The sequence below is a fragment of the Agelaius phoeniceus genome, chromosome 2 (genome assembly GCF_051311805.1).
Source record: "Agelaius phoeniceus isolate bAgePho1 chromosome 2, bAgePho1.hap1, whole genome shotgun sequence".
Lineage (NCBI taxonomy): Eukaryota > Metazoa > Chordata > Aves > Passeriformes > Icteridae > Agelaius > Agelaius phoeniceus.
The window spans coordinates 92,470,498-92,483,403 of record NC_135266.1 but is presented as its reverse complement, the minus strand read 5'-3'; the positions used below and the strand labels follow the sequence as shown (position 1 = coordinate 92,483,403).

The 12,906-nt window shown below is 49.1% G+C and overlaps 1 protein-coding gene across 1 annotated transcript; it reads right to left on the bottom strand.

Moving 5' to 3' along the window:
- Positions 1-1,337: 1,337 nt before the first annotated feature.
- POPDC2 (popeye domain cAMP effector 2) lies at positions 1,338-11,977 on the bottom strand. Its single transcript, XM_077174710.1, has 4 exons — positions 11,150-11,977; positions 8,695-8,803; positions 4,918-5,419; positions 1,338-1,428 (listed from the first exon to the last, which is right to left on the bottom strand). Exons 1-3 carry the CDS (start codon positions 11,692-11,694, stop codon positions 4,964-4,966), a joined length of 1,110 nt encoding a protein of 369 aa, XP_077030825.1. The 5' UTR covers positions 11,695-11,977; the 3' UTR covers positions 1,338-1,428; positions 4,918-4,963.
- Positions 11,978-12,906: the final 929 nt, after the last annotated feature.

Sequence of the window (12,906 nt, the reverse complement as noted above, 5' to 3'; positions counted from 1 at the left end):
CAGCAAAGGTGAGCAGTGCAAGGAGCTGTGTACATCACAGATCCCACATACCCACCATTCCAGAGGCCCTTGGCAAGAGTGCCAGATCCCAAGGGCACAGGTTTTGCCCAGCTGAGACTTGTGGGACAGGCCAAACCAGAGGCTGGGCCACAGCCCCTGTGTGAGCAGGGCAGCTGGGGCTGCCTCCACCAGCCCAGGGCTTGCACAAAGCCAGCCCCACAGGCAGAATGGCTGTGCCTCAGCATGGCTGTGCCAAGAGGCACTGAAGGACACTCTTCCATGTGCTGAGGGAAGACCAACATTCCTTGCTCCTTCCCTGAATACCTGCCCTGGAGAGGCTCCTACTCCCAGTGCTCAACTTGATTGCACCAGGCTCTGTGAGACACAGGATTCTTCCACAGGTACTTCCAATTCCCTGACTGAAGAAAAGGCTGGGGAATGGCTCATGAGACAAATCCTGTTGCAGCTGAACTTGGAAGAGGCCTTCCATTTCTAGACTGCTTCCATTAAGGCATTGTCCTTCCTACCAATGGCTGCTCTCTTCACGGATGTTTTGTATCCATTACTTTCTTCATTTGATGTTTGTGCACCCTGAGGTCACACCCACCTTGAGCAGACGAAAAAAAAAAGGTTCTTTCCTACACCTGTTCCCAATCTCAATTCCTTCTCTTTTTTATTTCAAGAATCAATGCAAACAACCAATCAGAAGTGTTTTTTCACCAGCTTCTTTGAGAACTTGTGCTTGTCATAAATGAGAAATCCTAACTCCTGGAAAAGTAATTTCTGGTCTTACTAGAGTGGATGCCCAGCGAGATGCATATCATCAAACTCTCCATTGCAAGCCCTTTACCAAAGCTGTCAGGCCCATTTCCCCTTGCCCTATCCACTCTGTGCTTTGAGATCACCTCAAGTGATCTCCCTCTTCAAATCCTCCCTCCCTCCCTTCAGCTGTTTTCTCCCTCTTCAAATCCTCAAACACCAGTAGTTTCATCTCTGCCTTTAATGGGAATCATTGAATCAAAAGGAACACAGATTCTGCAAGCAGGCTGGAATTGCTTGCAGGATTTTGGTGCACTTTGGTGACAGAGCTGCTGACAACCTCAGAGAGGCAGGACTAGAAAACAGACCATGGAAGCACACTGGGGAAGGCAGCTCTGGTGAACAGCCATGGGGTAGGAGGTGCTGGAGTGTCACACTGCAGTCCTAAGCATGTGCTTCATGTGCTCCTGAGTGTAGATATCTGCTGGCAGACGTCTCTGCATGCTAAAGAATGTCTCTGGTCAAAAACCTGTGTGAGCATCTGCTCCCTTGGAGGGGCTTCGGGATGAAAGCAGCCTGTTGTTCCCTAGAGTTCAGGGGTCTGGGTGGGAGCCAGAGGGGCTCGTCCTTTGCAGAGAGGGTGAGAGCTCTGGAGATGGTTTTCAGAGGCTGCAGAAGGAATGCAGTAGAGGAGAGAGGAAAAGGGGAACAGGGAACAGAGGGGGGAGGGAGAGAGAGGGAGAGAGAGAAAGAGAGCACACCATTACTACCATACTTACAAACTTTTCCAAGACACAACCCTCCTGGAGCCCACCATTACCTGTTTTTCTCCCCTCCTCTCCTATGACATTGCAAAACTGCAGAACTATGTAATTCCTCAACAACTGATAAATCAGGAAACAGGGTTATGCACCCATTCTGAGATGGCAAAAACAAACCCTTCCACAAAGCTTCTGTGATATTGGTTAAACAAAGCCCACAACTACTTTGCTTTTGCTCTCAAAGCAGGTACAAAACATTAACTACTAACTTAGACACCAAGTTGCAGACCATCAAGCATCCATCCACCCATCTCACCCACCAAACAGAAAGGCAGCCCCAAGATGTAACTGTAAAAAACAGGTAGCAACAGCTACACATCCTGCAAGCACTTGATAACAACAAACTAGAACAAATGCAGTATGAGCAGGAGAAAAAGCAGGTGACTCTTGATTGTTTAAATTTCCTGGCAAGGAATAAAGCTTAGCTTCCCCTGGAGCACTGAGCTATACTATACTGTTAAAGCAAGTAGTGAACAGAACCTTTGAACCTGCCTCCTTCGAACAGGCAGCATCCTCCTTAGAGAATGAATGTGCTCATCAGTGGGATATCACAGTCCATCTTACTCATAAGCAGACTAGAAACACTTTCAAGGAACCAGATGACACGAATAGTAGGCCAAAATATGTTCCATGAATATTTTCTTGTGTATGACCTTTGTAGCACTTTGGGCATTCAAGAATTGCCTCCTGAACTGCAGTGTTGCAAGGTGGCTGCTGCAGTGACAGAAAAGGAAAAGGAACGTCACCCACAGAAGCACTTCAGCACAGAGAATCTAGAGAGCTGCAAGGTGATTACCCATGTAGGGAGTTACTGGGAAAGGAAATGAGAGCACAGACCAGGGGAAAGCCCCAGGGGAGCTCTCCCCTCAGGGACTTACTTTGAAGAATGACACTTCAGGGGATTTCCCTGTTTATTACAGATGTATGAAAAAGTTAGGAAAGTGCTTTACCTGAGCCATGGCAGACCTGCTTGGATTATTTGCTGAGCTGTGACAAGTGTTTGGACAGAGGGAGCACCTGCAGGCCCTCTGTATCACTAGTTTTTGTGGTGAGGCACTCAAGTCACTGTGGAATATTGTCCAGATGTGACAACTGCTGCTGTGCCACTGGGATGTGATGGGATGTGCTGGGATGTGATGTGGTTAGGACACACAAGTGCCAAGTAAGGTAACAGGGAAGTTCTCATTCCACCACTATGAGCACAATAAACAGAGTTTTTGATTCCTTGTCTAATTACCCTAAAAATTAAAATACCACACTGTCTACTGTCTCCAGACTGACGGACATGGAAGATCATCTTCCTCTCCCACCTCAAATACAAGCCTCTAAACATCTGGCTTTTATTGCAGGCCTCTGCTGCCAATAGCAGCACTCTTGTCTCTGTCACAAGATCTAGAAAGACAAGAGCTTCCAGCTCACAAGAGGACTGTGTGAAAGAAAAAATATCTTTTTTCTGTGTAGCAAAGTTTTGCCCAACACACACACACACCCTTGTGTGTATGTTCACAGTATTGCCTCACTGCCAAAAATGGGTGGAAATTTTCCAAAAAAGCTACAAGTTACTTGCCTTCTTCCTTTATTATTGCATTTGAAATTCTGGTTTTATTGAGCTTCATCAACCAGGAGAATTCTACCAGTGATCTGAGAATGGATATCCTCCTTCTGAGAAGGCAAAATAGAATCAAAGCACAGGCAAAGTGACTTTGCTGTGTTCACAACACTTCTTGCATGCACTTGTGATTGCACGTTTTCGCAGACACCCTGACAGCTAGGACGATGGATGTCTCACAAGTGATTCAGTGTTCCTGCCTCTCCAAGTAAGGACTGAAAAAGCTGCAAATTCATATCTCCAGCAGCCTACCAGCAAAACCAGGGGCTTCACATTCCTAGAACAAATGTGAATTTTTTTTCCTCTCTCTGCCTCCTTAAAAAAAGAAAACAACAACCAACTACACAAAACCAAACAACCACAACAACAAAACCCTAATCAAAACTCTTGCTAACTCTTTATCTGATCCAGCCACAAACAAATACACTTATTCTTTCCCTGGTCACTTTCTTTATATCCCAGATAATATGAAGAATAATGCAGACTTGTCAGGGCTCATGCCAGGAGCCAATGCTCCCTGCCACTGGGTCCACAGCAGAGGTAGTTAAGTAGACCCAAGCAGGCACAGAGAAGAGCAGGGTGCAATGTTTCTGTGTTCAAGGCTGCCTGATGGAAGGCAGCCACCCCAGCTGCAGCCCAGCCCTGCAACTTCCTTCCTGCTGTGCAGACCCAACTGAGACACACGCAGGGGTCACTTCTAGGACAGAAATCCCAGTCCCAAGCTTGGTGCCTGGCAGCTGGATTACTGTGGGCGGCAGCAGGAATGCACATTTTAGGGTCTGCAGCTGGTGTGTAGCAGCTGGCATGCAGTGGCTAGCTAAAAGTAGCTCAGGGTGGAATTTCTCTCTGGGCCACTTGGATTTGAATTTCAAGCACAAGCCACTCTCCCATCTATTTCTGTTTGCCTGCATTGTTCTTCTGCCCCAACAGCCACCAGGCACAAGAATGCTTTTCCCTTGTGGAGTAAGGAGCTGACATTTTTGAAGAGAGCATCTCATTCCCACTCACTGCAAAGCAGAGTTTGGGGCATCTTAAAACAATGCTTAGCCTGTCAGTCCACCTAGGGTGACTGGAGGAAAGACCTATACCACACAGGGCATAATTTTCAACATCTTACTGATCTGGCAGAGGTGAATCTCAGCAGAAACAAGGAGGACAGATCTAATGCTGGGATGAGCTGTAGTGGGCAGGGAGAGGAAGGACTCTCAGCTTTGTCCCCCTGCTGAGACTGAGCACTTGCAGGGTTTCTAGCAATTCCTTGCTACCAATCTGCTATAAACCCTGGAGCTGTTTCTAGTCCTGTTGGCATCTCCTGGGATGTGGGCTTTCTCACCTGCAGAGCTCTTGCTCAGCTCAATACTAGAGTATTTCCTGGCATAGCTCTACCTCATGATCTCTGTGACCACTGGTGTACCACCTGCCAGCCTGGACACCATTTCAGTGTTTCTGCCTCTCTTCAGGGATGGGGAGAGAACTGGGCAGGGAAGAGCTTTCTATGTTCAGGCTACTGGCCCTTCTACCCCACAGTACAGCTGGTGCCTGGAGTCAAGCCTCTGCCCTGCTGCTTTTCCTTAGGAAAACCACATAGCTTGAGCCCACCTTCTGGGATTCCTTGGGGCAGCGAGCCAAAAAACACTGCAGAGGTGCAAACCCATGGCAAAGGGGATCCAGTGCTCTGTCCAGGCAGATGCATCCCGGGAAAGACTTGCTCTGCAAGTGGGTACTTACGCGAGGGTCCCACACAGGGTGAGGTGTGCCCGTGCCAGGAGTGCCCTCACTTCATATACTCCCCTTCGCTCACATAGTCCATAAAAGACCCCGGCAACTCAGCAAAATCTTCCAAGACAAGACTGGTGGAGTCCTCACCCAGCAGATCACTGTCGGGCCGGGACGCCCGGGGGCGCGGGGCCGGCGGTGGCGGCGGCGGCTGCGGCGGCGGCTCAGAGACGCTGGCCTGGCCAGGGCCCGGCAGCAGCTCCTCACAGTCCTCTGACTCGCCCTCCGAGGAGGCTGGCCCAAGGACGTGGTAGAGGCTGGGCAGGCGGATGTCGAAGCGAAGGCCAAACTTGGCGAAGAGCTTCTCGTTGAGGGAGTAGAGCTTCTCCGAGATGTCATAGCCCAGGTGGGAGGAGAAGAGGCGGGCGATGTAGCGGTCCTTCCTCAGGAGGAGATACAGCTTCTTCCTCGGCCAGGTGATGTAGCTGCAGTCAGTCTCGGCTGTCAGCGTGACCTGTGGGGCAGGGAGTGAGTGGAGTAAGTTCCACTGCCTGGGCGGGGTCACCCACCTTGGAGCAATGTGCTTCGCTCCAGGGAATGCCCTCAGCCCCTTTGAATCCTACTCCCCTTGGAGATGGTGGTGCTGGAGAGCCGGATTGTCCTGGTTGAATGACTGGATAAATCCTTACCTGCTGCTGTTTCCTCTCCCTAAGGAGGCAAAACCCCCATTCTCCTATGCAATTAGTAGCATGTCCTCATTTAACCCAGCCACATGGATGGCTACGATTCACCCTCTTGCTTTCAGATGATGCTCCCTATTGACATCTGAGGGATGGAGCTGAAATGAACAGGGCAGCACAGACATCCCTATCCCTCAGAAATGCTACAGAAGGGGATATTTTTGCATGCCCAGTCAGCCTGAGTTGCCATCAAGGAGCCCTGGGGGAGGCTGCTGACCCATTCTGCTGCCGGCTCGCAAAGCCCCACAGGCCCTGCTCCAAGCAGACCCTGAGTATTGGAAGGGCCACCTGAAAAGCTTGCCTGGTCATCCTGTGCCCGAGGGACATCCTGTCTCAGCAGTTCTGCTAGACTCTGTAGGGCTGAATGGCCCTGAAGGACATTGCAGCACAGCTCAGTGAGAGAGCAAATGAAAGGTTTTATTGTATATGTAGAAAACTCATGAGGGTTTATTGGACTGATTTTAGAGAACATTTCATTTTCCTTCTGGTTTTGCCAGTGTAAAGAGAGACCTTTTTCCCCCTAAGTGTAGGACAAGAACAATTTCAGTGAAAACCATTATATAGTATGTAAGTGTATATTATAATAAATAATAATAATAAAGACAAGAAATGCAGGAAGGGTCAAGCTGCCCTGGGCCAAAGAAGAACATCCGAGTGTAATGGAGACACTGGCATGCGAACAAGTGCCGGAACCAAAATATCCCGGGGGCTCCCTTTCACTCTGTGCCCAGGGGTCTCCTTGGTCAGCCGCCATGGCAGAGGGCCACTGGGAAGCTGAACATGGCTTGGCTGCATGTGTGTGTCCTTGGGTTTGATATTTAATGCCACTGCCCTGCAAACAGCTGTCTGATGAAAGAAATATAAGAGATAAAACCTGAGAACTTTCCCAGGCCAGGCAAGCAAAAAGAAGGGTCACACAGAAATTGAAATGACCAGAATCTCATTTTCCTAACCAACCTCTGGTGCAGTGATCAAAAGTGATCCCTTCTTGTGAGGGATTGAGATGCAATAAGCAAACCTGCCACCAAACCAGGACAGCAAGACAGATTTCACTCCTGAATCCCCCCTGACACAAGTGCTCCGGCATCAGCAAGAGCCTGTAATTCAGTCTTCTGGGGGAAAGTGCCAGCCCTGAAACCAAACTCCTTCAGGCACTCGGACCCAACAGTCCTGTGGGAAGCAATCAGCCAAAGCAGAATTTCAAGGAAGGCAGCTATTCTTGTAGACTAAGTCATGCTTCTGCCATTTTTCAGTGGGCTCAGAATTGAATTTGTTCAATCCAGAGAGCAATGGGGCAAGAAAAACTTCAGGCAAGAAAAACCTTCCATGCCTTCCTCCAGCAAACACCCAGAGTCCAACATGCACTTTTTAAACCAAATTATTGTGTTGCTAAGACAAGGTTGAGGTAAGTTACAGAGTTTTATTAACTGCTTGGGTGAGAGGGACGAGTGTGTTAAACAGCTGCCAAAAGCAGCACATCACCATGGTTAGCATGGCCACCAAGAGTAAGGTCCTTCCAGGTACATGGACTGGTCAAGTGACACCTGGTGACTGCTGGTCTCACACAGCTCCTACTTCTTCATGCTCCTCCATAAGCACATGTGGGGTTGAGGCATTTCCAGCATATGGCCTTCCCTACCTAGGGCTCTACCTCCCCATCCTGATGCCAGGCGCAGCTGACCTCACTGACCAGCCCTGGCTTGCAGAGCAGGAGATGTGCCAGAGCATGGTGCTGGAAGGGCTGGTGCAGCCTGGCCCTAGCCTGCTCCCAGTCTGTCTCATGCACCACAGATGAAGACCTCAGGAGGTCTGGGAACATTCAGTTCCACAGGAATCAGCTCAGAAAATGCTGTGGATGTCTTTGCAGGTTGCATGCCTGCAGTCAGCCATTGCAGTCAGCTATTTCCCTGCCCATAGCCCATGACTCTCTCTGCTGGATTCTTGAGCTAATACAGCCCAGGAGCTAGCAGCAGTCTGCTGCCAGATTGAAGACTGTGCAAAACATGAGATATCACCAGCCCTAGCACAGCCATGCTATTGTTGCCTTTTCTACTTCATTATCTTGCTCCAACATCCCTATTTCTGCTCACTATCTGTAGCCCTGTGCCACAGTCACATAGTTGGCTATCTCCTACAACCATAACCACTGGTGATGGCACTGTTTTCAGGAGCAATCACCATGAACCTGTCACACACGAGCCAAATTCAGACCCTAGGAAAGCAGATTTGGAGAGCTGCCCTGGTTTAACCAACTTTGCTTGGGGCTACCCTCATGAGAAAGCATCATTCCCTCATGACCCTCCCATGCTCCCAAGGGATTAGCAAAATCCCTCCTCATATGCCCTAATTGACATAATGAGGATTGACATCCTGACAGGTATCAGGCCATCCTGAGATGTGAGATGTGTGTTAAAGACAGAGAGATGTAGGCTTAAGTAATCTTTTCCAGAAGGAAAGCCAAAGAAACACTGTGGGGTGTTGACAGCAAGGCCAAAATCCTTTCAGTTACTGCAAATAAGAATTGGTCTGGCCTCTCAGCAGGGGATCTTTCTGCTCAGAACAAACCATATTTGGGTGTGAATCATCCTTTCTGCTTCTCCACCCAAAACAAATGACCATCAGAAACTTCTGTGAGGAGCAGGATGTTTATAGATTTACATCACTGCTGCACATTGCCATGGCTGCCATCCTGATGCTAGGACAACGCCCCCTGCTAGCAGCGTGCAGGGCAAATGCATCAGTACAGGCACTAGAGAACACTGTAAGGGGAGAGAGCTGGCAGTCTGACACCTCCATTCCCTGATAAACAGGAAGGAGCACCGTGCTCCACCCTCCTTGCTATCAGCAGATAGTAGGAGCATGCCCTGAGGTCTTCAGAACAAGGTAGGAAAAAAGGTTAAACAGCTGATCACACAATCCTGTGCTGGCTAAACCACCAGGAAGGGGAGGAAAGTATTCCTGGTAAGCTTTGAATGGCACAATGAGGCCTCTCTACCTCCTTCTCAGATGTGCAGCAAAGCACCAAGGAGCGAAGGTGAGCTGTGGTTACCTGGAAAGTTCCTTCCTCAGAAGGTCGCAGCGACTCCCATTCTGGAGAGTCCAGGAACTGGTATGGAAAGACGTAGTGAAGGAATTGTCCATCCTGGCACACTCGGATCCTGCAGAGGACAGGTGAGGCAGACAGGCTTAGGCCACAAAACAGATGTCACATAAATCTGATAGCTCAAACAGTGTGTCCCAAACAGGGAGGAAAGAAATACTTGTCTCACAGATGTCTCATACCTTCTTGGGACAGCTGCAGGTGCTTTAGTGATGAGGCTATCCCTCCTTTCTCTGTGGGATTTGCTGCTGCTTCCCCATACTCCATCTGTGTTCTGTTCCTTGCTACAAAGACAGCCCTCACAGGTGCAATGCTTGGTCCTAACCCAGGACTTCTCAGTCCACAGGCTGCTGCTTTCTAGGTACTTCTAAGCCAGCCTGTGGCTCTTTGTACTTGTATCTCCTTCCTGTCTCCAAGATTTCATGAAGGCATTCCCAGTCTTGGTACTGGGAAGTCACTGCGCTCAGGATCCCCCAAAATCCCACTGCCCATGGCTCCTCACAGTTCACCCTGAGAGCTCATAGTTTGCTGCACATTAACGCTCATTTTCTCTTGGCCTTCTAAGTATCCCTTTTGCCTACTTTTGCTACAATTGCCTGCCAGGGTCAAGGTCAAACGTGCACTGAGCTCTGCTGTGGGAACGGAGAAGGACCTGCACAGGCCTGAAGCAGGGACAATGCCAGGGCACTCTGGAGTTCTATTCATAGCTCTGCATCACCAGACTTGGGGCCTCTTGCTTTCCTGTCACCATGTACCCCTGCTGTATGATGCTCAAAAGCAATTCTTGCCTTCAGGAGTTAAAAGACTCTGTTCACCTTTGGCTTCTAATCTGCTGGCAGTGCTGCCTGCAAGGGTCCTGGATTGTAAAGCACATTTCCTAATCCAGGCATATTCTGCATTTCCAAGACCCCACTTGCTCAGTTTAAGAAAGAGCACCATAACAGCAATTCTCTGCTGGGTCAGCAAGGACCTCACAAGACAATAGCGTGGGTACTAGGAAATGTAAATCTATTCCCACCTCCATGGAGCATCCTTTACCAGCCAAGATGCATCCTTACCACTGCAAAAGAGAGCCCAACAACTACCCACCATCGCCATCTTACTGTCTGTTGCAGCACTGTCATGCCCACAGAGTAGCATCACATTATCCAGTGCAGGTCAAGACAGCAGAGACTCTTCCCCAGCAATATTATTTACTGGGGAGTTTATTTATTATTTATTAATTATATTTATTATTATTTCAGAGCCAGCTGCTCACCAGACATGTTTGGTAAGGTGAAGCACTACTGGAAACACACATACCAAATTTACCTCCAGTGCTTTGCCATTCAATATCCTGGTGGACCCAGGGTGCTCTTGACACATCTTAGAAAAGGGATCAACACCAAAAAAAGGAAGGTCAGCCATTCTTCTTTGCAAACTCCCTCATCAGAGAGGATTGGTCACTGCAGTAAAACAGGAGCCCCAGATGATGCTTTGTATTCCCAAAGGAAAATCCTTGTGAGACACACCTCCTGCAGCTCAGCACTGCTACTATTTAGAGATCTTCTTTCTTTCCCATTCTTATGTAACATTAGTGCCAAGTTTTTGGCAGCAGACAGGAAGCCAACACTATTGCTATTTGTATGCATCTGGATTTTGCAAATTGTTAAGTGGATATGCTGCTAAAGGCAGCAGATCTCAGGTGAACGAATGCCAGTATTTGATCATTCAGTCAAATCTCCAGTGTCACTCTCTAGAGGTCCCTAAGGTTCTCCTTGGTGGTCCAGAAGAAGGAATATCACAAATACTTGACAGCACAGGGAAAGAAAAGCACCTGATTAGGCAGGATCCACCACAGGAAAATACTCTCTCTTTTGAGGAAATGGTGTTCAAAGTGAAAAATGTCAAAGCCCTGAGGGTTGAGGTGTTGGGAACAGGAACTTCTCCCTGAACACGGCTGGCCAGGGAGAGCAGGTGAACTGAGGCCTCAGCACACTCAGCACACAGCTCTTCACATCACAGAGGTGTGCCTGGTATCCCCAGGTCCAGACACACTGCTCTCCTGCCTTGAGAAACACATTCTCACAGCCAGTCTGCTCCCATCAGAATTAAGATCACTTCAAAATGACAGACAAAGGGGTAAGGATTCATCAAAAGTATCACAGGTAAGGCTGAGCTCCACTTCATTGCCCACAGCTTGAGTCTGTAAACCATTCCCTTAAATACTCTCAAGTTAGAAAAACAAAACAAAACTAACACTCCAAAAAGCAAATTTCCCCCTTCCCCAACAAACATGCATATCTCAGATCCTTATCAGAGGAAGGAAACAATCCTCACCCCAGTTTCTACAGAGGGTGATAATACAACAAAAAGCCACAGCAGTTTGCTGTCAGACTTTGTTCAGAAATGGGGGAGCCTTTACCTGCCAGACAGCAGCAGCGAGAGGCGGTCAATGGGCGTCTTGCCCTCCACCGCATAATTCTGGTCTCTGACTAGCGATTGCACCTGCTCCTCACAGCACTTCACAATTTCTTTGTAGACTTCCAGGGGCACCTGCAAGGGCAGGTACATGGTCTTGTAGAGGAGGTCAAACTCTTCTGGGATGGTGTTTCTGCGGAGCCGGTACGCCAGGTGAGCCAGCTGAAGCAAGCAGGCGAGGACCAGCAGCATGTTCCAGATGAAGATGTCCAGCCCACAAGCACTCAGCCAGCCCCACAGAGCATAGCAGAAGTAGCCTGGGGCCAGGAGGCCAAAGATATAGAGGGACCCAAAGATGCCACTTCCCCCCATGTAACCCAGGAGGACAATGCAGCTGGCCAGCTGGTAGGCTGCTTCCTCCGTAATCTCCTTCCAAGCATCACACACCGGAGGCTGGAGAACAGCCTGGTCCCAGGAGGGGCTGTTTGCACTCATCCTGCCCCACTCCCCACCCTCCCCAGCCGTCCTGCGCTCAAAATGAATTGTCATACACAAAGGGTGCTGCAGAGGTTGGAAAGCAGAGCTGCGGGGTAGCTGTTCCTCCTCCTCTTCCTTTTGTGCACCGTCTGGTCCCACAGCAGTGTTTCAAAGTAACATGCTAAAAAAGTGCTGCCGAATGTTTTTGCACCCGAAAAATTCCAAAAGTGTTCGCTTCTCCTCTTTGTGGCTTACAAAGCGTCGGCCGGCCCCCTTCTTAGCCACAACAGTGAGAAAAGGAGCTGGCAAATGTGAGGCCAGAACAGCTCAGTCAGAAAAAGAGTCGAGGCCATTAGCTGGAAAACTCACAGACAGGACAGAGATCTCCTTGCACTGCCTGTCTCGCCTGCGCTGCAGCAAATGGAATAGCGAACGTGAGAGAGCAGCAGAGGGAGCTGGTGATGAGTGTGGAATGTGTATCTCTTGGCAGTGGAACGGAGAGAGACCCCAAATGGATAACCATGTTTGGAATTGAAATCCAAGGAGCAAAAGCAGCGAGGAGAACAGAGAGCAAGCATGCACCCGCTACTTAACATAACTCAGGCGGCCAGATAAGCCCAGCACAGCGCGAGGAGGGGAAAGGAGAAGGGAAAACAACCAGCTTATCGTGTCGAGCTCCAGTCACACATCAGGCTCTCCACTGCTCTGCACTTCTGCAAGAGAGTGACTTTCACCCAGCACAAAAAAGGAAAAAGGTCACCCCCTTTTCCCACTGTGGTTCGTAACTGTGGCAGGGACTTGGCAAAAGAAGAGAGGCTGGCTCTCAATTAATACTTTCCAGGTCCATTACAGCCTCCCCTTACTCCAGCGAGCTTCCTCTCGTGGGGTGTTTTAGATCAAGGGGCATAAGGAAAAGCTTTGCACAGCCAGAGAACTGTGAATGCAAGGGATAAAACTAGAGCAAACAAACCTCTGGCACCCAGTTTCATCTATCATGAAGATGACACTATCCAGCCTGCCAAAAGTTTTGTGAGCGTGTAACACTTGGAAGCACATTTTGTGGGGAAATCCTAGTTGAGGGATTACAGGCTCTGTTGGGAAGCACCCTTGAGAAACATCATCTCACATTCTCATTTTTCTAATAGCTACTTAGAACCTGCCCCAAAACTTCATTTAGCCCAATGAGGACAGCCAACACTTCCCACTCAGGTAACCCAGGACATAGGCACAAGAGGGAGCTTTTGAGGTCAGTCCTCCATGGTCAGCTACACAAAACATGCATAA